The 24,554-nt window shown below is 37.6% G+C and overlaps 1 protein-coding gene and 1 long non-coding RNA gene across 4 annotated transcripts; one reads left to right on the forward strand and one right to left on the reverse strand.

Annotated features, from left to right (window-relative positions):
- Window positions 1-9,095: 9,095 nt before the first annotated feature.
- LOC308406176 (uncharacterized protein) lies at window positions 9,096-14,900 on the reverse strand. Of its 3 annotated transcripts, none has more exons than XM_080897043.1 (11): window positions 14,778-14,900; window positions 14,567-14,676; window positions 13,915-14,039; window positions 13,321-13,731; window positions 13,145-13,230; window positions 12,614-12,738; window positions 12,088-12,147; window positions 11,545-11,783; window positions 11,284-11,431; window positions 10,526-10,635; window positions 9,096-10,085 (listed from the first exon to the last, which is right to left on the reverse strand). In XM_080897043.1, the coding sequence occupies exons 2-11, from the start codon at window positions 14,604-14,606 to the stop codon at window positions 9,774-9,776; spliced, it is 1,656 nt and encodes a 551-aa protein (XP_080753169.1). In that variant the 5' UTR covers window positions 14,607-14,676; window positions 14,778-14,900; the 3' UTR covers window positions 9,096-9,773. The 3 variants fall into 3 exon arrangements, with proteins under 3 accessions (XP_080753169.1, XP_080753168.1, XP_080753170.1); XM_080897042.1 differs by having other exon boundaries at window positions 12,602-12,738; XM_080897044.1 differs by having other exon boundaries at window positions 9,979-10,252; window positions 12,602-12,738.
- A 135-nt stretch (window positions 14,901-15,035) lies between these two features.
- LOC308405834 lies at window positions 15,036-20,862 on the forward strand. Its single transcript, XR_013973405.1, has 3 exons — window positions 15,036-15,463; window positions 17,287-17,388; window positions 18,472-20,862. It is a non-coding gene; the product is annotated as an uncharacterized lncRNA (long non-coding RNA).
- The last annotated feature ends 3,692 nt before the right edge of the window (window positions 20,863-24,554 follow it).

The raw sequence follows: 24,554 nt of genomic DNA on the forward strand, positions 1-24,554 counted from the left end.
AAACTAAAGGCTCATTTCGCACGTCAGGGAATCCTAAATATTGTTTTTTCTGACAACGGGCCCCAGTACAGCTCAACAGAGTTTGCCAACTTCAGCTGGAAATGGGAATTTCGACACCATACCTCATCACCTGGCTATCTGCAGAGCAACGGCAAAGCTGAGTCTGCCGTTAAAACTGCCAAACGACTCATGAAAAAGGCGAAATTGGCTGGACAGGATCCATATTTGGCCTTATTGGACCACAGAAACACCCCAACACAAGGTTTAACTACCAGCCCTGCACAGAGACTGTTAAGCAGGAGGACGAGGACACTTCTCCCAATAGGAGACAGATTGTTGCAACCCACAGTGACTGACAACAAGTTAGCACTGATGAAAAACAGAGAGAGACAAACAAAGTACTACAACAAGACAGCGAAGGACATGGACACATTAAACCCAGGGGACTTGGTGCGAGTCCAACCTTTTGAACCACACAACTTATGGACCAAGGCTAGAGTGTGTAACACTCTGGGAAACAGATCCTATGATGTGGAGTTGGACAACGGCAGAGTCCTCAGAAGGAATCGTCGCCATCTGAGGCGAGCTGCGGAGGTCAAAAAAGACATGTCAGCACATCTCCAGCCTGAGGGACAGAACATTACTGTGCCGACACAGAGCAAAGAGAACACACAAAACAGCACTACCAGGTCAGGACGGGTAGTACAACAACCTGGATATCTGAAGGACTATGTATGCAATTAAGGGGTAATCTGTGAGTTATACGCTGTGATTTGTTTACTTGTCAGAGGAAAGACAAAAGAAAAAAAAAACATCTGTGACGACATTTTGAATTATATGTTGTGATTTGTTTACTGGTTAGAGAACAGAGCAAAACATCTGTGATACTATTTTGAGTTATGGCTTTGTGATCTGTTTACTTGTTTGGAAGAAAAAAAAATAAGGAAATGAGAAACAAAACTGAAAAAATGAATAAAAGTAATACTAAAGGAAAATAGGAAGAAAGCTAAAAAAGTAAGTGGAAGAAAGAATTTTATTTTTGAAGAAAATTGTGTCTAACAAAGAAATGTCATGTCTAAGTTTTGTTCCAGTTGCAAACTGAGTTCTCAATTTATGAATAGTTCATTGTCTTTGTAAAAGAAAAGGGATGTAGCAATGGGAATTGCATTTACCTGTGTGTTCCACCCGGAGTCTGGAGAGTGTAACACCGGAAGGTGAGAACCGGAGACCCATGACTGTTTATTAAGAGTTTAATAAAAGTTTACCTCGGAGGAGGGAAAGGTCAACCGAGCATCTTGTGAAGTTTATAGAGAGAACAAGATGAAACACTCTTTATGGAGTCCTTCATGGTACTAAGAAGAGTGGTTGGATACTGCTGAACTCCAGAGACAATGCTGCCGAAGGTCCTCTACAACAGAATCGAGAAAGATGTACAATCTTTCATATTAAAAAGTTAGAATAATGTATTAGCACTAGGGTTAGGGTTAGTGCAATACCTGGGACAGGTGACATCTTTCTTGGATATTGATGGTGAAAGCAGCAGCATGTCTAATAAGATTTCCACTTGCTGTACTGGATGCTTCCTGTAGATACATTGCGGTAAAACAATATACATTAAATATAAAGAGACTGTTTCACATTAGGTGTTACATGTTAACCTCTTAAGCCCCAAAGGCGTTTCTGAGCTTCCTGCTCGAAAATGCAATGCCCAAATTTTAATTGATTATTTCTCTGTAATTACAAACTCTGTCCTTACAATCTTGGTATCAAAATAAAGCTAACACTTGTGAAATTTCTTCAGAGGTGTAAATATTGAAACAGATGTTCCTGTGTCAAAGTTACTGAGACTGGAACACAGAAAAAGTAAGTAGAAATTATCCTCGTCTAATTTTTTTTCTTTTAATTTTTAGCATATAACCCTTTTAAAATATGCCTCAGTTCACATTTCATTACTGAAATTCAGTAACCAACATATAAACATCATCTGTGCAAAGATTTAAGTTTGTAAAGTGAAACAGTGAACAATTACAGCCCTGTCAATACATGAATACCCACACATTGTACAAAAATGTCCAATTTTGGCACACAATTGGACACAATGCCAGTTGAATTTTTTAGGTATTTAAGAGCAGAAATTAATTAATTTTATTAACAGGCCTAAAAATGCTTTTTTTTTAAAAAAATATATTTTCGAAGAATTAACCACACATTTACATGGTAATGGCCCTTTTCTGCCGTGCGCATGGAGCTTTTAATTGGTCTCTGGCCCTTTAAACTCTGATGAGCTGTAACTTTGGTTTCTTTTGGTCAATTTGCATGATTGACACCTCTTTTTAATCGTTTGAGCCAATAGAATCACAGTAATGATGCCACGTTCACGTTACTTAAACTAATCAGACGTTGCAAGACCAAAACCCACGTGGGCCCACATTTACTGCATGTGACGTCTGTCCAGTCAAGTGTCTGTAGGTGGGTCTAAAATGGAGGTTGTTGACAGAAAATGGCTCTGATGCGGCTAGGTAGGCATGGTAACTGCTGATAATCATGTGGCTACCGGCGAATTAACGGAGGAAATCGGGACGGTAAGCCAATTTCTGTCTAAGCGCACGTGTGCCATTATGTGTTTTTGTGATCTTCTTTTGTGGCTCATTCAGTGAATTTTGGTCTGAGTGTGGTGAAACTTGGTGGAATTGGTACCAGCTCTGGAAGATAACCAGCCTTTCTTTAGCCGGTTACATGAAGTCTGGAGTATTTCTGGTTCGGTTTTGTTTGTTTAGTGGACTTGTTTGCATTTACGTAACTATTCATTTAATCATGGCTTGTTTTCATTGTCTTTGGTGGTTGTAGAAATGGTTTATATGACATTTTAACTGAGATTCAGAGGTTTCTGTAGATACCACACGTCTGGACTTATATTTCTCACCCCGTGTTATAACCGGTTAAACGTGATCTCCTCCTTTTTGCCCCCGGTACCGGGGGTGTGGGGCTTAAGTGGTTTTAAACTGTACCATTCATGACAGACAATGTTACATCTTACTGTATTATCAGTATGTGCAATCTGGAGATCTTCGAGCGCTGGCCTAGATGTTTCATTTGGAATAGCAGGTGTATTCACGTCACCATCGGTTCTTTGCAATCCACATGTTGTAGTTCCACAGTCAGAAAAAAAATGGTATGCCAAAATGTTCCTCTCCACCATATGATTCAGATCCAGATGCTGTTGACCATCCAGAAGGTGGATTACCAGTTGCAAGATACAGTGCATGAGTGCGCTTAATGTGGTAGTAAAAAAGCTGAAGACTCTGTATTCCTCCGTACAACCATCAATCCCACATATCACACGAACGTCGGGACTACAGCTATGAATTGTATTAATATGGCTCAAAAGAGACTTTAATGTTAAGGCAACAAAAACGAAACAAATCACACACCTCCAACACGCCATCTTGTTTGGGAAAAAGACCTGAAAGAAGTTCTTGGCGGGCAGACGGTTTAGAGGTTAATACCAAGTTTGAAGGGGTGATTTATACCAAGTCTGCATTTAACTTGTGTAGTAATGTGATTGTAAAGATGACTACAACAGTCATAGTAATTGATGGGTTATTTGTTAAAATTTGTTTTTCTAATGCCAGTTCATTATGCACGTTATGTTCACGTTTTACAAGCCTTACACAGGCGAAAATGTGTAATGCTGGGCATACACTGTGCGATTTTTGGCTCATTTTGAGCCAATTTTTAGTCGTGCAACCGTTTTGGTGATCAGCCCGAGTTTCGCCTTCATCGTGTGTCGTGCATCGTGCAGTATACGTGGGGTAACGAGAAGCGATTAACACCTCACGACCAGCTCCCGATCATCAATCGTTTGGTCGTAAGAAAATCAATTTGAAATCCTGTCGGCCGTCGTGAGGGTGTCACTGCAGCCTCTCACACTGCGCACAAACAAACACAGAAATTAAAGTGAAAAGACAGAGCAGCACGGCAGTGCGGCATGTGATCTGGACACAAGTGATGAAAGCACATTTGTACATGCACTTGTAGAACTTTGGCAAGGTCATCCGAGCCTTTTCGATGCCCTCACAAAATTATCACGACCGCAACAACCGTGAAAATAGTTGAATTTACATTGCTGCTCAATCACAGCTGCCTGATTAATGTTTTTCATTAGCAATTTAGCAAAGTTGATGGTGGTGTGTGTGTGTGTCTGTGTGAATGAAATACAGAGAGGGAGTGCGAGTGACAGGTTTTGTGTTTTTTTTTTTTTTTTAATTCATATTTTTATTAAGGTTTCAAAAGCAGGCATTCACAGTATGTACATCATGTAAGCATTCTTCATACTTAGGTTATCTGCCTTAAATACTGAAATAGTATTTTAATTTACATCCAAGTCATAAGGGAAGAATACTTACAACGATAGAAGTAATTGAAACCATCACATAATCCGAAAATCAAAAAACAAAAAACAAAACTAACAAACCTAAGAAAGAGAAAAAGAAAAAAGAAAAAAAAGAAACAAAAAAAAAAAAACACGGATGTGTTGGTATGGGGTGATCCTATAAATATATATACATACATCATAATTATTGGTTTGTAATAGTAAAATCTGGCCTATGAGGCGTGATATATTTAACCCAGTTTTCCCAATATGATGTAAATTTCTCCAGCTTGTGGTTAACAGAAGCTGTTATCTTTTCCATGTTATAAATTTCCATTGTGATTTCCATCCATGTACTTATGTTTGGGCTCTCTGGGGATAACCATTTTCTGGTGATATTCTTTTTACAGGCCACCAATAAAATATTTATTAAATGTTTATCATATTTAGGCCATTCCTGAGGTATATATCCAAAGAACATAGTCTTACTCTCGAGAGGTATTTCACGTTTAAAGATATCCTGTAAGGCATTATGTATTTCTCTCCAATAATCCCTCAAGATTGAGCAGTCCCAGAAAATATGGTAATGATTTGCACTTTGATTTCCACAGTTCCTCCAACAAGCAGGGGGTTTATCATCATAATGAGACTTCTGAGAAGGTGTTATAAAGTATCTAATTAGGCACTTCCAGCCAAATTCCCTCCACTTTTGTGAGCTGGTACACATCCACTGATATCTCCATATTGCCGTCCATTCTTCCTCTAATATTTTTATCCCTCCTTCCTTCTCCCATTTTGTTCTAATATATGAAGTCGAATGTGGTTTCAAATCCATTAGACCCTTATAGAGACATGATACAATTCTATCAATAGTTTCTGAGTTATAGCTTTTTATAAACAGTTCCATCAAGCGTGTGTTTATCATTGTTACGTTTCTCATCTTCGTGTCGGCATAGTGCCTTAACTGCAGATATCGATAGAAGTCTTCTTTTTCTAATGAAAATGTTTTTCTAAGCATGTCAAAGCTGAACAATTTTCCATCCTTCATTATACTGCACAGGGCTGTTATGCCCTTACCTGTCCAGTCCTTGAATCTAGAATCCAATTCATTAGGTTTGAACTCTGAGTCGTAAGCACACCATTTAAGAACTGTAATATTGGTCTCGAGTTTATATTCCTTTATAATAGTTCTCCATGTTTTAAGGGTCTTTTTCACCCACATGTTATCAGTATTTTTTATATAGGTTTGTAAGTTATTGTCAGCTAGAGTTGCCTGAATAGGTATAGACAGCATTTGTTCCTCAATGGTTTTCCATTGGGCAGTGTATGATTGGTTACACCAGCATATTATTGCTCTCATCTGCGCTGCAAAATAATAATATCTGAGGTCAGGGAGGCCCCATCCTCCCTTTTGCTTAGCCAGCTGTAGTGTTTTAAGGCGAACCCTTGGTCTTTTACCTTGCCATATATATCTAGATAACATTTTATCCCACTCATTAAATTGACTTTGGTTAATCTCTATTGGTAGGGTTTGAAATAGATAAAAAAATCTTGGCAATACATTCATTTTAATAGAATCAATTCTTGAATTAAAACTAAAGAAAGGAATTAAATTCCATCTTACTATATCTTCCTTTATTTTTTTGTATAAAGGTAGGTAGTTCTGTTCGAATAGTTTTGTAAGGTCTTTCGGTAAATTTATGCCTAAATATTTAAAACACTCCGTTTGCCATACCAGAGAGTAGCTACATTTTATTTCTTCTGGTGGGCTGTAGTTATATGAGAGTAGCTGGGTTTTACCTATATTAATTTTATAGCCTGATAATTGGCCATATTGTTCAAATGACTGCATCAGCTTGGGTAAAGAATATGTTGGGTGTCCAAGGTAAATCAAAATGTCATCCGCGTAGCAAGCCAGTTTATATTGTGTCCCTTTGATAAAAATTCCCTTAATGTCCTTGTTTTGCCTGATGGATTGAGCTAGTGGTTCCAAGTATAGTGCAAAAAGTAACGGTGACCATGCACAGCCCTGTCTAGTGCCCCTTTTTAGGGTAAAACTGTTGGATAGGCATCCATTAATTTTGATCCTGGCTGTAGGATTATCATATAATGCTTGTATCGTTTTAATAATCATATCATGAAAGCCAAATTTATATAGTACCCTGTAGAGGAACTTCCAATTGACAGAGTCAAAGGCTTTTTCAGCGTCTACACTCATCACAATTGCTTTGATTTTGTGTTTTTGTATATGGTCCATAATGTGTAATGTCTTTCGTATATTGTCCTGTGTTTGGCGTTGATGTATGAAACCCGTTTGGTCGTTACATATCAGTGTTGGTAGGAACTCTTCTAGCCGTTTGGCCATGATAGATGTGAAAAGTTTATAGTCCACGTTAAGAACAGAGATTGGCCTGAAAGATCCACATTCCATTTTATCTTTGCCTTCTTTTGGTATAACTGAAATAATTGCCTCCTTCCAACTGGGGGGCATTTGTGCCTTTTTCAAAACCCAATTCAATGTAGGCAGTAAGACAGGTATCAGTTCCTTTTTAAATTCTTTATACCACTCTGCCGTGTAACCATCTGGTCCTGGTGATTTACTTAATTTAAGCCTATTAATTGCAGCTTTTAATTCTTCCTCAGTTATATTCACTGTCATTGCTTGATTTTGTTCTTCATCTAGAGTGGGTAAGTCTAGAGAGTTCAGAAAGCTATCCATCTGAGCTTCAGTCCCGCCCGGGGCTTCAGAGTATAGGGTTTTATAAAATCTTTCAAAGGCTTCCTGTATTTCATTTAATTTATTTTTTATCACTTTTGTACTTGGGTCCCTAATTTTATAAATTGTATTTTCCGCTATCTTTTTTTTCAATTTCCACGCCAATATTTTGGTAGATTTAATGCCACTTTCATATTGTCTCTGTTTCAAAAACATTAAATCTTTCTTGATTTCTTGTGTGGCTATATTGTTAATTTCGTTCCTAATGTTTTTGATGTCCCTTAATATATCCTGTGTTAAGTCCCTTTTATGTCTTCTTTCTAATTCCTTTAGTTTCTTACTCAACTCTTCTAATTTTCTATTCTTATCTTTTTTCCTAAATGAAGCTATTGCTATAATTTTCCCTCTTAGTACCGCCTTCAGAGTATCCCATAGTATGGGAGGTGGTACTTCTCCGGTATCATTGAACTCTAAAAGAGACTAATTTCTGATTTAATTTGTGCCTTGAAAGGTGAGACAGGTTTTGTGTTATAACCTATTATGTTAGGGACGCACAGTGTGAGTACTCGGGTCGCATCAGATCATCGGGCCATATAGTGTGAGACCCTGCATCGTGACCTACGAACTTCTAACCCCTGCGAGTCAATCGTGCAGTTTGAGCAGGAGCTGAATAACGCGACTGTGTATGCCCAGCTTAAAGCTACCTCCCCCCTGACTGCCTTCGTGTGGCTCTGTCCATTATCTCACTGTTTGAATTGGAAAAAATTCCAAAGAGAAAAAATGACCAATAATCATCCCACAGATGTAATATTATCTACAGCTACTCTTAGTACCATTGATGTTAAGTTAGACTCTTTTTCTCCAATTGATCTTTCTGAGTTAACTTCAGTAATTACTTCCTCCAAACCATCAACGTGTCTTTTAGACCCCATTCCTACAAAACTGCTCAAAGAAGTCCTGCCATTAATTAATTCTTCGATCTTAAATATGATCAACCTATCTCTAATAATCAGCTATGTACCACAGGCCTTCAAGCTGGCTGTAGTTAAACCTTTACTCAAAAAGCCATCTCTAGACCCAGCAGTCTTAGCTAATTATAGGCCAATCTCCAACCTTCCTTTCATATCAAACATCCTTGAAAGAGTAGTTGTCAAACAGCTAACAGATCATCTGCAGAGGAATGGTTTATTTGAAGAGTTTCAGTCAGGTTTCAGAGCTCATCACAGCACAGAAACAGCTTTAGTGAAGGTTACAAATGATCTTCTTATGGCCTCTGACAGTGGACTCATCTCTGTGCTTGTCCTGCCAGACCTCAGTGCAGCGTTCGATACTGTCGACCATAATATCCTATTAGAGCGATTAGAACATGCTGTAGGTATTACAGGTACTGCGCTGCAGTGGTTTGTATCATATCTATCTAATAGACTCCAGTTTGTGCATGTAAATGGAGAGTCCTCTTCACACACACTGGAAAAAATGGCCCTCCAAAAACAAGAAAAAAAAACTTAATACAAGTTATTTTTTGCTTGAAATAAGTGAAAAAATCTGCCAATGGAACAAGTGAAAATTCTCTTGACAAGATTTCTTGAAATAAGACAGTGAATCAAGCCTTACGAGATCTTGAAATTAGCTGGAAAAACTCATTCTTAGCTATATTTTACTAGTGTTGTGAAGTTTTTGTGTCTCATAATAAGTTTGTGGTGCTCAAAAGTAGTATTTTCGCCTCAAAAAAAGCATTTTTTCTATAAACCTCCCAACATCATCCTCATTGTTTTCAGTGTATATAACTTGTTTTCAGTTCTAAAAACGTGACACCCATCTAGATTTAAGTCCAACACCTTACTTGAAATAAGATTAGAAATTGGCATTTCGAGACAAAATGTACTAAAGTTAGCATTCTTTTACTAGTATTAGGCAATCTTTTTTGTAATAATTCTCTATTTCTAGTGCATTTACCCCATATTCAAGACTTTTACCTACTGCTTATAAGACAAAAAAAAAAAAAAAAAAAAAAAGAGAACTATAGACTTCAAAAGCAACAACTTTATTGATAAAACCCCATAAACAGAGGGGACTACATAAAAGAAAGCCATTTTGCAGTGACTTTTTCCCCTGCCCAATCTAACACTAAACACACCTGTAACATATGTGCATTGCACAGGCAAAGTACAGACAAACACTGCTAGGCTAAAACTCCTCAACCTGTAACGTTTATTATTACAAAGTGCTTTTAACATGAACATTTGACCACATTCTTCAAACAATACCATAACATTATCATTAAGGATGCACAGTATTTGATTTTTCAGCTATATCTAATATTTTACAGTTGTACTAGCCAATACACAATAAAGCAATTCTTACTTTTATACCAAACTAGTCAGTCTCAGCTTAGTCAATTTACTCTTTCACAGTAGAGCCTATTTTCTGAATAGTCCTCTGTCTAAACTCATTAAAAAATAAAAATAAAAATCTTAAAATTAACTAAAAGCGAGGCTGTCTGCACTGCACAAACCAAACACAAAATGCCGGCATCTTAGCCAATATTATTGTGCACCCTTAATTATAACACTGGGCTAACCTGACCAAATTACAAACAAAAATCAATCACAACCAACATGGACTGTAGTAGCCGTGGAAGGAGAGAGGAAGTGCTTTCCTATAGTCCATCTGACCATATTGGCTTTACTGGCCAATAAAAGCAGTCCACTCAGCCATGCTCTTCTTGTAAGATGATGTGAGATCTCTCTCATGGATTTTGTCCAAGAGAACCTCCGTCTGTATGACGGAAAGCAGAGTGGCTACACACTTTGGGTATGTAAGGTGAAGGGTGTAATAGTAGGCCATAAGGTATAAAGCACCCTCGGTAACCAAGTCTTTTGGAAACGTGGTTATTGACACATCTCCTACCGCTAGGATGCAGTTGGATGGACTCACAATCAGGACTTGGCAGGAGAGAGGACGTTTCATCAGATAGGTATTAGGGTCTTCTTGGTCCTTTAACACATAACACGGACATACTTTTGTAAGGATGATGCACTTTTGTTTCAAACACATAACTAAAGCTAAATTACAACAAAAGTTGAGGTTCTGAGAAAACACATCTGAAATTGCTACTTTTAATTATTCTCGATGGAATTACTGTTCACATCTGTCCAGCCTTCCTGAAAAACAGAAAATCAAGGCTACATTTAATTAGGTGTCATTGAGGTGATAAAAATGTGCTACCACGTAATGCATCCATGTTTGTATTTACTGGTCACAGAGATCTAACCTGTGAGAACCCTCATTCCAAAAATGTGTTTTAGGTGCCTTTTGAAGGCTTAGAACATATAATATGTGAATATAAAATACTTTGGCACTCATCAGAAGAAGCATTTTTTAATACCGTTGTCCCAAAAAGAACAAAAACAACTACTACATTTTACACAACTCACCTCAAGGACATGCACCAGAGCCTCACTCGCATCACGTGCCCTCTTTGGAGGAGCAGAGGTGGATGGGAACAGTGATGGCAGCACATGTAGGATCTCAAGAGCCTGTTCAGCTATACAGAAGAAAGAATCATCATCTCATTACCACACTTAAACAAAATCCTCAAGATCAAAAAAAACAAAACAACAACAACAAATATTTGGCCAGTGACAACCATCGTGGATTGAAAAGGTGAACAACAAGACACTAGCACATGAAAGTTAAAGCTGTAATCCATAGTTTAAACTTGTCACAGTAACCTAAAAAATGCTAAATGGTGTAGATAATTGTTGTATACTGTGTTTACAGTAGGCTAATATGACTTATGCTTGAATGCTAACTACACCTACATTGACTTACATTGCATTAATGTTAGTCTGTAAAACTTAATGCTGAGGAGGGGAGGGGGAACAAAAAGGGATTTATCTTACATTGTATGTTGTGTAGTGAGCCTACACAACAACCTTTTCCTAAACCGGCCTGTTGGTTTGTATTTTTAGCCTTTTGTAGCGTTGAGTCTGTTTTCCCTGCGCGTAACTAGTAAAGGTGCGGCTTTCAGCTCCTTCAAGAAGGAGAGGGGGGGTGGGGGATTAGGCCTTTAAATTTTCAAATTCTCCTCCTCCTGTCCTCAGTGACATTACTTTAAGCATGTTAAAGCAGTAGTCCGTAAAGATCCAAACTATACTCTGATGACCAATAACACCAAAACATCATTGCTTACCTTTATCCATTCCCATTGGGGGCTTCAGCGTCTTTTTCCATACACCAAAAAACTGCACCTTCTGGCAGAAATCTTGCCATCTTCCCTTCAGTTCATTGATGAAGTTGGCATTTTCTTTATCCAAAATGCGATGAAGCTCCTCCATCACCTATAAAATATTCAGCATACCAATACAAACATGTCAATGCATCACTGAGGAGCAAGAAGTTGGTATGATAAACATTGTTTGGCTTGAATCACATGGATTCAACAATGACTTACATGTCCAATGTCCTTGAAGCAAGGATATGCTTCTAGAACCTTTTTGTGTCTGTCCTCCTCGCGAATAGTATTTGAATCAATGAATGCTCTTCTGGCTGAAAATTCCAAATCCAGGAGCTGAGAGACATCCTGCTGGTTTGGGTTTTTTCTTTTAAACAAAGTTTGTAGGGTCTTGTAGTGTTTGGCCAAGGTTGCTGGACAGTGGGTGTCTGGACTGTTGATATCTGCAGGCTTGTTTGCTGCAAGACACAAAATTACATAAACAATGTCTCTCACTTTAAAAAAAAAAATCTGTCATTAATTATGTCATTAAAATGACAAGTGTCTATAGACTATACTTTAATGGAGTTAAATCTTAAAAAAAAAAAAATACAGCTCTGAACTTAACTATTAAATACTTATTCATTTTTCAAAATATTTACCATGTAAATGCCAATTTACATATGGTCATGCAATCATATACAATTATATGTAGGCACACAAGTGCACCCCTATAAAGATGTGCCCACACACACACACACAGCGGCAGTTGGATGGACTCACTATTAGGACTTGGCAGGGTAGAGGGTTCTTCTTCAAGTAGGTTTTGTGCTTTCCTTTTTCCTTAAAGACATAGCAAAGAGATATTTTGTGTCAGGGTAATACACTTTAAAAATTAGTTTGGAACCTAAATTAAAAAACAGTTAAAAAGAGAAAAGCCTCTAGTGAGGCACATTGTTTTTTAAAAACATTACTTTACAGGATATACTGAGTGGTTAGAGACAGTGATGTTGCACAGACTTATACTATAAACACACCACAGTACCAAACTCTTTAAATTTATAATATACTGGCTTTTATTAATACCAATACTTTATTAACATTAATTTCCACAGAAATGTTAACAAACTGATGATAAAACAGGAAAAATGTGATGTAGTTATCATTTTCTGATGACCATTTTAAAGCCTTTTACTTCCGTCATGTCAGGACTGCCATCTTGACTCAACATGCAGGTATATTTGTTTTATTTTTTTATGATGACCACACAGTTTGTAAATGTAAAGTTGAAACTCACCTTCTAACTCACTTGTTTTACTGGCCGACTCTGGGCTGCTCCTCCCTTCTGTGGACAGATCCAGAATGATTGTTGAGTCACTTGAATCCATTTCTTCTACGTCACTTGGCTGATCAAGACATCGCCTCTTGGCAGAGCTGCGAAGATTAGTCAGTTAATCAATTAGTTATCAACTATAAACTCAATCAATTCATATCTTTATTGTATAGCCATTTTCATATATACAAAGTGTAACACAAAGTGCTTCTTCCTTTCATGCTAAAACAGGTGAGGAAACTAAAGGCAGGTCACCAAATACTTGATTGATCACATTGGATCACTTCTTTCTTTCCTTAATAAAATGCCCAAACATGATTTTAGCTTTTTTGTTTGTCCTCTATCGTTGAAATTAAAATTGTCAGGTTGTGGACAAAAGAAGACTTTTGGGGAAAAACTTTCACAACTTTCAAACATCGTACTGACTAAACAACTTATCAATTAATGAGGAAAATGAATAACAGAATTATCATAGTTAAAATTAAAATTAATTAGTTGCAGCCTTACCTCTTTGAATGTCTCCCATCTGGAGTGGCTTTTTGGGGGGATCTCACATTTTGCAGTCTTTTGTTTAGCTGTGTGTACACAGTAACCTGTATAGGACATTTAATACATTTTTCCAACCACTACTAAAATGTCCAACATGAAACACTTTGGTATTGAAGTGGATGCATTTCACTTACCCATGTATTCTTGATGCCTTGGTCCTGTAGCATAGGGTAGTACTGCACTATTCTCTTTGCCATTGCTGTAATTTCTGGTTTTGATGGGTATCTATGCGATTCTCCATCCCCTTTTGCCCTCAGGATTGCAATCATACTAGTCATGGTGTTTCGGATGAGCCGACATCTGAGCTCCTTTGACATTTTGCAGCTGCGCTCTTCACCTTTCTTTGACAACTCAAAGTATTGTTGGCGGACTTGCTCAAGCTCAGTGTCAGTGTGCAATACATATTCTGGATAGAATAACTTCACAACCTTTTCAGAACTTGTGCATTTTGAAGCAGTTGCATTTACAGTAGTGGATGTCTGTTGCTTGGGTGACTCATTAATGGAGGAGCTGGTTGAAGATTTTGAGTCATCTTGGCCAGATTCCTATAAAATAAATAATAATGAATAAAAGCAAAACGCAATTTTTGTGTGTGTGTGTGTGTGTGTGTGTGGAGAGGGGGGAATAGTGAAGAGCCATTCAACTCTGCCCACGGTTAAACTAGTTGTAATCGGACAAAAACACGACGATGCCAATTTTAAGTGGTGGTGAGTGACTGGGAAACTGACCTCCAGTACATCCTGACAGGCACGCCAGACAGCTTTTCTCCGTAAAAAGTTCTCTGGGCCTGGGAAAAGATCCTGCAAGTCTTCACGAGACAGGGTGCCCATCATTCCCTCGCTGATGTTTGCAGCTATTAACACATTGGAAGAAAAACATAGCAAGATGAAATTATGCCCTACAAAGGAAACTGCATGAGAGATGAGACTATGAAAGTTGACACTTCATTAAAATTGTGCTGAACTGAATTTTTATCCAGCTTTAGGTATTATTAAAGGAACTGAGCTTTTTGGAATGTAGTGGAGTACAGTTACTTCTTTACAAATCTACTCAAGTAAAAGTGTAAACTATAGTGCAGTAAAACTACTCTTAAGTACTTTTTTCCCCAAAAGTTAATCAATTAAATGTAAATTGGTAAATGTTACTGAGAATTATCCACCTCTAAGGATGAATAAATACACTTGCATAAGTAAAACAAATAACTACAAATGTTCCTAAAATGAGGAAATGATCACATGAAATGGAAGGTAAAAAAAATTACTTAAACATCATCAACGACATTATTTATAAAATAATGTAATTTGCACACTTCCGTGTTCATACACCTATGTAAAACATAAGTCCATTTAATCTGTTTAAAAATAAATTTGCATACATTACCCTTTAAAACCGACACTGTGACCTCATCCAGTCCTTCCATGCTGTTAGCCTACTTAGCACACTAGTTAGCTTTTTTTGGCGTTAGCTTGCCTCGTCCAGTCACTGTTCGGCTGCAACGTTACACAATATAAACACACCAAAACATTTAGAACTTTCGAAAGGAGTGTAATATGTACAAAAAATGAGCACTGTATAATACATTTTATCTTACTTCCAATGAAACGCGAATGCAAAGAACTCTGGGACAGTAGTGGCAGGCACGTGTCTACATGAACTTAAGATGTCCACCAGATCATTCACGACAGCCAGAAACGAAGTTCGTCTTCAATTTGCCTTACATTTCTTTGGCCCAAAAATCCTAAAAGGATGATTGATTGGTTTTTAAACCAAACAACTGTCTTTGTGCATTGCAAAATAACGTTAATTATTATAGGTTAATAAAAAAAATTTTTTTATTTTATCCCCCACATTTACGACAATTTAGCAGGCGCGTTTAACCATGGTAACGAGTTATTTTACGGCACAACTGCAGCCCGCGCTACCGAATGAAACATACTAGCTTCCAACATGACTTGGCGTTGCTTTATATGCTACGTGTTTGTAGCATTGAGTCTGAGACAACTTTTGAGTCACATTAATACCATGCACAGCCGCAGCCCTGACTTTCGCGTGGTGTGTGGAATTGATGGCTGTCCGAGTGAGTACAGAGTATATAACTCTTTCTACTATCACGTAAAGCGGACACACGCGCGTCACCTTCTCGGAGTGGAAGCGGATGAGGAGGATGGATCAACCCGCCACGGTTTACCTGGAGCAGGTGAAAGGACGGCCCCAATCAACCAAACTAACGCCAGTTCTTCAGTAACTGACGAGGGCTCAAGCATCCCCGCACTAACGGTAAGTTATTTTAACAAAAGCCAGAGAAACGAGCTGCAGAAGCTGTAACATAATGTTAGCATTTACTTTGGCTGATCCAAGTACGTCCATTAAATGTGTTGTTTTTGACAGACTCATGTTGTACTTTTATTTTAACAGTGATGAGTGTCGAACTAGTTGTTTCGCTAAATTAAGTAACTCACCTGAAACGTAAATGAGAGCTGTGGCAGAAACGCAAAGCTGCAGTCTTGTCAGACTGGTTTTTTTTTTTCAGTCATCCGTTCGTTCGCTCCGGTGAATGCATCCAAACTTTGCAGAAAGTCCTATTAGTTTAAAAAAAGTTGATATATTGTTGAAATACGTGTTGAAATCAGCTGGTAAAAGTCAGTCAGCTAACTGAATAGGTCGCTATCATGTTTACATATGTGTTCAAGGTCAATTTAAGCCATGTCCACACGTACACGGGTATTTTTGAAAATGGAGATTTTCCGTTTTCGTTTTAAAAAATAATCCCGTCCACACGTAAAGGCAGAAATGAAGGAAAACACTGCTAGGAACATGCCAAAGCAACAGGTGGCGATATATTCCTAACCGTGCAGAAATGTTGGCCAATCAGAAGTCTAGAAGCCTCAGTGGGAAAAAGTAAACAAAGCTGGGGCATAGAAGCAGAACCGAGTCGTATGTGTGGAGGGACAGTAACTGTGTGTGTATATGTAAGCATTTAAACAGTGCAGAGAGTAGAATTAACAGTAACAGTATTGTAGAAATTCATTTCACCGAAATAATAACGTGGCGCACAGTGTGACGTCAAAAAATGAGCACACCTTTGACACTGCGTTTTCTCCATTTTTCTGTCCACACGTAAATGCAAAAACGGAGTTTTAGAAAATATCCACCCTGGCCGGAGTTTTTAAAAATCTCCGTTTTCAGTGACCAAAAACGCCGTTTACGTGTGGACGAAAGGTGCAAACGCATAGAAAAATCTGCGTTTTCAAAAATACCCGGGTACGTGTGGACGTAGCCTAAGAGAATGACTATTAGGCAAAGCAAACCAAAATTACATGATTTGTTCAGAGTTACTGTCAAAAAAAAATTTAAACACACAAAAAAATACTCATCTTCACATTAATAGGAGCATTATAGTCAATATTACTTTTATTGTCAGTATTGGTCATTTTTTTTAAAGGTGAAACTACTAAATATAACATATTTCAAATTGTCAGTAACTTGTCCGACAGTAAATAACTGACATAACTAATTACTTTCATACAAACCAATCAGTAAGTTATTTTGTATATTTTTTAAATGAGTAATCAGTTATAAATAACTATTTGCATTTCTGAAGTAACAGTAAGACTACTGACAACATTAACTGTTACTTTTTTTTCTAAAACTATCTTTTGTTTTTCTTTTCTTTACCTTTTTTTCTTAGTAACTCAGGAGGTTATGTTTTTGGTGGCATTTGTCTGACTGTTAGCAAAATAACTCAAAGTTATGGACAGATTTTAAATTTTCAGGAAATGTCACAAATGGGCCAATAAACAAGTAATTCAATTTTGGGGGTGATCAGGCATGATCAAGGAATTTAAACTATACTGTACTGAACTCTCCATGTGCTTTGCTAGTCTTATTAATCTATTATCAAGTACTGCTTTGTTTGTCATTTTAGTTGTCATTTTAAAAGCTCAAATTAAAGACATCAGTCAGTAAAAATACATCTACCTTGTACCTTATGGGCATGAATCTAGCTAACTAATGAATGCAATATTGTTTGGTGATTGCTACCTATCAATGCAATTGTTTATTTCTGTTTTAATAGATATGTTTTTGTTATTCTGTTTCAGAGTGGATTTCAAGAAGATGGAGAGGGTCACCTGAATCTTGACATTTATAAACATGCAACTGCATTTCTTCTTCAAGCCAAGGAAACCCATCGACTGACACAGGTAATTTATGCCATTAATTTTCCATTGAATTAATAATAATAATAATAATAATAATACATTTTATTTGAGGGCGCCTTTCAGAAACCCAAGGACACCTTACAAAAAACACAATTAATAAAAGGAACAATAGTCATAAAAATAAGTTAAAATTACAAAACAGAGCGTGACAACAAATAAAATCAGCATTAAAGCGAATAAGCCAGTTTAAACAGATGTGTTTTGAGCTGTGTCTTGAATGTAGAGAGGGAGTCAGTATTTCTTAGTGCAGGAGGAAGAGAGTTCCAGAGCCGAGGAGCAGAGCGACTAAAAGCTCTGTTCCCCATAGTAATGAGGTGTGAGGACGGAACAGTAAGATGAATGGCAGATGATGATCTGAGAGGGCGGGAAACAGTGGTGATATGGAGTAGGTCACACAAATATGAAGGAGCAGTTTTATGGATACATTTGTATGTAAGAAGTAAGATTTTAAAATTTATCCTGGCTTCTATGGGCAACCAGAATTGTATTTCATTGTTAGAGAACCTAAAAGCAATATGCTTAACTTATGCTTAACAGTGCTCAAGCTATAACTTGGGCACTGTTCAGACCTGGCATCTTGAATGATCTGATCATAAATGGACAGCTATAGGTATGTGAGTGAAACACCTGACATTCGAATGTGTCTCCATGTACTTCATGGGTGACCACTCAGATCTCACTCCCCCACTATATATGGAAATAGACATGTATGTTGCATCCAAAATCTGCCTATCACTATATTTCCTTAGCATGAGCTAAGAATAGAGACAACATAATACACACAACACAAATTTTCAATTTGCATTTCCACCTATGATCCGATTCCTCAAAATGCATTATAATTAAGTGAAAACAAGGTTTTAACGTTGCATAAGGCAATATTATTCTTTACAAAAAAAATTTGGGTGGTGGGGGTAACTTATTTTGCTCATTGCATCTCACTAACTTTATGTAACTGAAGGTTTCATTTTTCAAAAATTGTGTCTCTGTGAGTTTGCATGTTGACTGTGTTCTCATATGAATTTTGTAATTAAGGATTTTCCTTTGTTTTTTCCTCTTCCACAGAGAGCTGTTAACCACATCGTGAGTGGAATCCAGCAATATCAGGCCGTATTATTGGAGCACCTAAAACAACAAATGAGTGACATGATTGAGAGACATTCTGGGGACCTGGATCAACTAAAGAGTGATGCAGTGGGGGTATTTGACCAGTTTGTTGACCCTTTCACTTACATTGCTTCCACCCATTTGCAGGACAAGACCATCAAAGAACTGTTAAAACCAGTTGAACCAGAGATTATTGTCACAAAACAAACAGTCTGTTATTCGAAGCGTGGAGACTCCAGGGTTCTTGCCATTAAAGACCATTGTTTTCATTACATACCGTTGGTGAAAAGTTTGGAGCAGCTGCTATCACATCCAAGAATGCTTGCAATGATTGATGAGAGGCCAAAGCCATGCAAGGATGGCTTTCTTCATGATTTCATTGATGGAGACATTTTTAAGTGGCACCCACTGTTTATTAAAGTCCCTACAGCATTACAGTTGATTTTATATACAGATGAAATTGAACTATGCAATCCTCTTGGATCTCGGGCAAACAAGAACAAGCTGTTATTGATTTATTACACCTTAGGTAACATCAGCCCTAAGTACAGATCAAGACTTCCTGCTATTCGTCTGCTTGCCATGATAAAATCAAAAGATCTTTCCCGTTGTGGTATAGATGAGATATTTGAGAGGATTAACCGTGACTTAATTGAGCTGTGTGATGGTGTCCAAGTTGTCACTGCAAGTGGTGAGAGGACAATTCATGGGGCACTCATATCTGTGTGTGGAGACACTCTAGCTCAGCATGAAGTGGCTGGATTTAAGGAAGGAGTGGGTTTTGCCTACAGTAAATGCAGGCACTGCGAATGCCACTTTGAAGACATGCAGGAAAAATTTAATGAAGATTTTTTTGTTAAAAGGACCATGGCCAGTCATAACAGGCAATGTAATGACATTGAGAAGGCAAGTACGGACTTTCTGAAAGACAAACTAAAAATAACGTATGGTATAAACAGGAGAAGCAAGTTAACAGAATCTCCTCACGTTGATATAATCAATCAAACCCCACAAGACATCATGCATGTTATTCTTGAAGGCGTTGCCCCATATGAAATCAAATGTGTTTTAAAGAATCTTGTGCTTTCAGGGCAAATGAACTTAGATTCATTCAATAGTGCAATTTTGTGTTTCCCTTATTCTCCTGTTGATGTGAGGGATAAGCCTTGCCCCATATCTGTCAGTACGCTGTCATCAAATGACAATAAATTGAAACAGTCAGCTGGGCAGATGCTGGTTTTGTTGAAGATCCTTCCATTTCTTATGGACAAAATTGGAGAAAATCATTACACACAAATGCTACGTAACATGTTAGAGATCATAAAAATTCTGTTTTCACCTATTATTGCTGTCTCAACTCTCTCCAGATTGAAGCTTTTAATAGAGCAGCATTTAAAACATTTCAAACAACTGTTTCCAGATGAAAATATTATACCTAAACAGCATTATTTACTGCATCTTCCTTCTCAGATTAAGGCTCTTGGTCCTACAGTGAGGCATATGTGTATGCGTTTTGAGTCAAAACATTGTTTCTTCAAGCAGTGGGCTCTGAAAAGTAGTTTTAAGAATATTTGTAAATCTCTTGTGAAGCACAACCAACTTTATGAATGTAGTCAGAACGTGCATGAGAAACATCCCATTTTTTCAAGTGAAGTCGACATGGGTCCAGCCAAAGAGGTGAAAAATGTTCATTATGTAGAAGGCAAGATTAAAGACTTCATTGAGCAAGTTGAACATGTAGTTTCTGTACAGTGGATTATGCTACATGGAAATATACATTCATGTGAAAAATCTTTGGTTATTTCTGATGTCATAAATGATGCTCCAGAGTTTGCACTTGTTAAAAACATCTATATTGTAAATGCATCTGTGTATTGTTTTGAATGCCAGCCTCTCTCTACAGTTGGGTGGAATGATCAATATTTAGCTTATGAGGTAGAAGTTCCCTGTCTAGCTCAGGCAAATATTTTTGTGGATGCTGGAAATCTTGTTGATTATACAGCATACCACTATGTAAACTTTAATAACAGCAAGTACATTCCAGTGAAGTATGATCTAACTGACATCATCAAACATTATTCTTGAGTCTTTTGTGAATATGTGGGCTGAAATAAGGTTTTTAAAGACTGGCAAAAAAATTGTTCTATTTACTTTTTATTTTACTTTTGGCGCAATCTGTTCAGTGAGGGAAACAATTTCAGTGTTTTGCCTCTTTTTCAATGTCACATTGATATGGTTTGACTGGTATGTAAGAAAAATAAATACACTGTGCTTAAGATACTAAGACTCATAATAATGCAATGTTGGGCATGATATTAACCTGCAGTTCTCAATAAAGTAGATTTGATGTCCTGATTCAAGTTAGGTCTATTTCTTGAAACAAGATGATACATCTTTTACAAATAACACAGCTTAAAACGTTTATGAAATTCCAAAAAAGCTTGTTTCGTGTGAGATATGACTCAAAACAATATGTTTTCTAGAGTTTTTCACTTAACAAGATATCCAAGATGCACTGTCTAAAAACAAGTTCCTATATCTCACTGAAACGTTACTCTTTAGCTGATTATGGCTTATTTTAAGTGTGATTAGATATTTTGACTTGAAATAAGACAAATATACTTGGTAAGATTTTGAGTTTTTGCAGTGCACTGAGGTTAATTATGGAGTTCCACAGGGTTCAGTGCTAGGACCAATTCTGTTTACATTATACATGCTTCCCTTAAATGGCCTGCATTTGTATAGCGCTTTTCTAGTCCCTAAGGACCCCAAAGCGCTTCACACTACATTCAGTCATTCACCCATTCACACACACATTCACACACTGGCGATGGCAAGCTACATTGTAGCCACAGCTGCCCTGGGGCGCACTGACAGAGTGATAGGCTTCAAACTTTCCTTTTTGCTAAAGCATATAGTTAGGGCTGGACCAGGTGACCCTGAATCCTCCCTTAGTTATGCTGCAATAGATGTAGGCTGCCGGGGGATTCCCATGATGCATTGAGTTTTTCCTTTCCAGTCACCTTTCTCACTCACTGTGTTAACAGACCTCTCTGCATTGAATCATATCTGTTATTAACCTCTGTCTCTCTTCCACAGCATGTTTTTATCCTGTCTTCCTTCTCTCACCCCAACCGGTCGCAGCAGATGGCCCCGCCCCTCCCTGAGCCTGGTTCTGCCGGAGGTTTCTTCCTGTTAAAAGGGAGTTTTTCCTTCCCACTGTCGCCAAAGTGCTTGCTCATTGGGGGGTCATATGATTGTTGGGTTTTTCTCTGTATCTATGAAGCGCCTTGAGGCGACTTTTGTTGTGATTTGGCGCTATATAAATAAAATTGAATTGAATTGAATTGAATTGGAGGGAAGGACACAAGGGAACAGGTTCGGACTGGATTCTGTTAAGGTAATTAACTCATGTTTAAAAAGATTTCGGGTTCTTTTAGCTTTGACTTACTGTAGTAACATCAGTCGTGGTCAAATATTAAGTTTTACCTAGGCTGTATTATCAGTTCTAATATTTGGCTGACTACTAATGGGTAGTTAGCCAAAACTGCCAGCCAGCTAGCTAGCTTACTTCATACAGTTTGCTGAATTGTTAGCATGCAGTGAGAGTTTAAAGTTATTAATGGTGCTAGTTGGGTAAATTTAGTTTCGTGTTCAAAAATACTTAACATAACTATATGACAAAAGAACTACAGTTGATATCCACCTTTGCAAAAGTCCGTTTTGGGTGTCCCACCCACGGAGAATAAAAAGCTGCAGTGTTTTATTTTTTTTCCTTCTTAAGCCACGCGCTCTCTGTCTGTACTGTGCTTGGTGTGTTTGTGTGTGCGGAAGGGCAACTTGGGAGGACCCATACTGGTTTGAGACAAATCTGACAATCGGGCTCGTAACTTTACAACGCTGTTTTCGAATTCACTTGAGGATAACTTAAGCCTGCAGCTCCAGCACCAGTCAAACTGTAGTCTTACATCCAGTGTTTTTTTTTTGTTATGGAAAAAGCCAGGGGTGTAGGACAGATCTATATTTAATTTACATGATGAATGAGGATTTATTTACTTACTCATCAAGAGTTAACTGTCTTATGACCAAAATTACATTTAACCAACATGAGTTTATTCAAATTTTATTTGCAAGTCCAGTTTGGGTAATGAAATTAAAGATAACACAAGGGAATAAAATAATGCACGGGCATGGCATAAACCAAATGCACATTCATGAAAGACATCTTTACCTATAGATTTACTTTAAGCTTCATTTCCAGCAGATTATGATTAATCATATAAACTATTGTAAGTTGGAAATGTGAACTTACTTCCAATTATTTATGTTGTAAACTATTAATATAAATCAGGTCACTTTAACCTTGCTGAACTGAGGTAACATTTTTTCTTATGGATGAATTGGCCTAATCTGAGCTTTGATCATTTGCCACCCAAGAACCAGGATGGAGGTTAGTCAGTGTGCTGTCATACACCATCTTCCCTCATCCACCTACAGGAATATTGACATCATTAGGTATGTTTCCATTTTCGGAACTTAAGGGTAATTTTAAGGATGCACCAAAATGAAAATTCTTGTCTGAAACTGAAAATAAGGAAAGCGACGTCAAAAACCGAAACACTGAAAGAAATGGTTATGTCTATAAGAACCATAGTATTTGTGGCTACAATGTGTTCTAACCGCACTAGAATCAAGGCACTGCAATGAATCAATAACAAAACTGAAATTATTTATTTACTACTGACGTAACAACAGTGCACAATATAAATTAAAATTTAAAATAAAATGTTTAGCGCTACCCCACTCATGTACATAATAAGAAATCATAAATGAAAAAAATTATACATGTAGATGTACAACTGAAAGTATTGCTAAGAGAGATATGTAATAATGCTGCAGCGGGTCATTTTTGAAGGAGCGTTGCATCTTTTTCCGCGGATTTTCTGGTTGTGACTCTTCTCTGATTCTGATAGCCTCTGCTGCTGGTGCTGACTGTCCCACTAAGCTCACCATCTCAGCCTGTCAGTGAATGCGCGGCCTGCCATCTTTCTCCCTATTACCCCGAAGTTCTGATCGTGGAAACACGCCTCATGTGTACATTGTCAACATTGTAGGGACGTGCCATCTTGGGTGCCTCACGATTACGATTCGATTATAAAACGATTGTTTTTGTTGCATATTTTTTCCCCATTCAGGGTTTTTCTTTTTTCATTCCCTCCATAGATAAGTTCTAATCCTAAATCCATTCATTTTATATTAATGGAAGCTTCCTGTCTTTTATTTATTTGAAACCACAAATAAAATCAACAGATAAAGTAAGTAAAGTAAAATTTTATTTATATAGCACCTTTCTAGATAAAAAGATCACAAAGTGCTTCACAAAGTATAAAACACAAACAGACAAAAGTTAACAATATGCAGTTCTAAAAAGATGTGTTTTTAGTTGTTTTTTAAAAGTGATCACTGAGTCTGCAGATCTTAAGTTCCGAGGAAGAGAGTCCACAGTCTGGCGGCCACAGTAGCAAAAGCTCTATCTCCCTTGGTTTTCAGCCTTGTATGCTGAATAACAAGTAGGCCCTGATCACAAGACCTCAGGGACCTCCTAGGGGCATAGGGCTGTAAAAGTTCAATGGTGTAGGCTGGTGCTTGTCCTAGAAGAGCTTTAAAGGTCAGAACCAGTATCTTAAAATGGACTCTGAATTCAACGGGGAGCCAGTGCAGCTGTATAAGCAACGGTGTTACATGAGAGTACTTAGATGTTTTTGTCAGAAGCCTTGCTGCAGCATTTTGGACAATCTGCAGACGCTCCAGGGAGTTTTTGTTTAGACATGTAAACAGTGAATTACAGTAGTACAATCGCGATGAAATGAATGCATGAATAACAATCTCCAGTTCAGTATGAGATACTCTGGGGCTCAATTTAGAAATGTTTCTTAAATGATAGAAGCAGGACCAAAATAGAGATTTGACGTGAACATCCAGGGTAAGAGTAGAATCAAAGGTTACCCCAAGGTTCCTGATAGACGGTTTCACAAATGTTG

Source organism: Rhamphochromis sp. 'chilingali' (assembly GCF_963969265.1).
Source record: "Rhamphochromis sp. 'chilingali' genome assembly, chromosome: 11".
NCBI lineage: Eukaryota > Metazoa > Chordata > Actinopteri > Cichliformes > Cichlidae > Rhamphochromis > Rhamphochromis sp. 'chilingali'.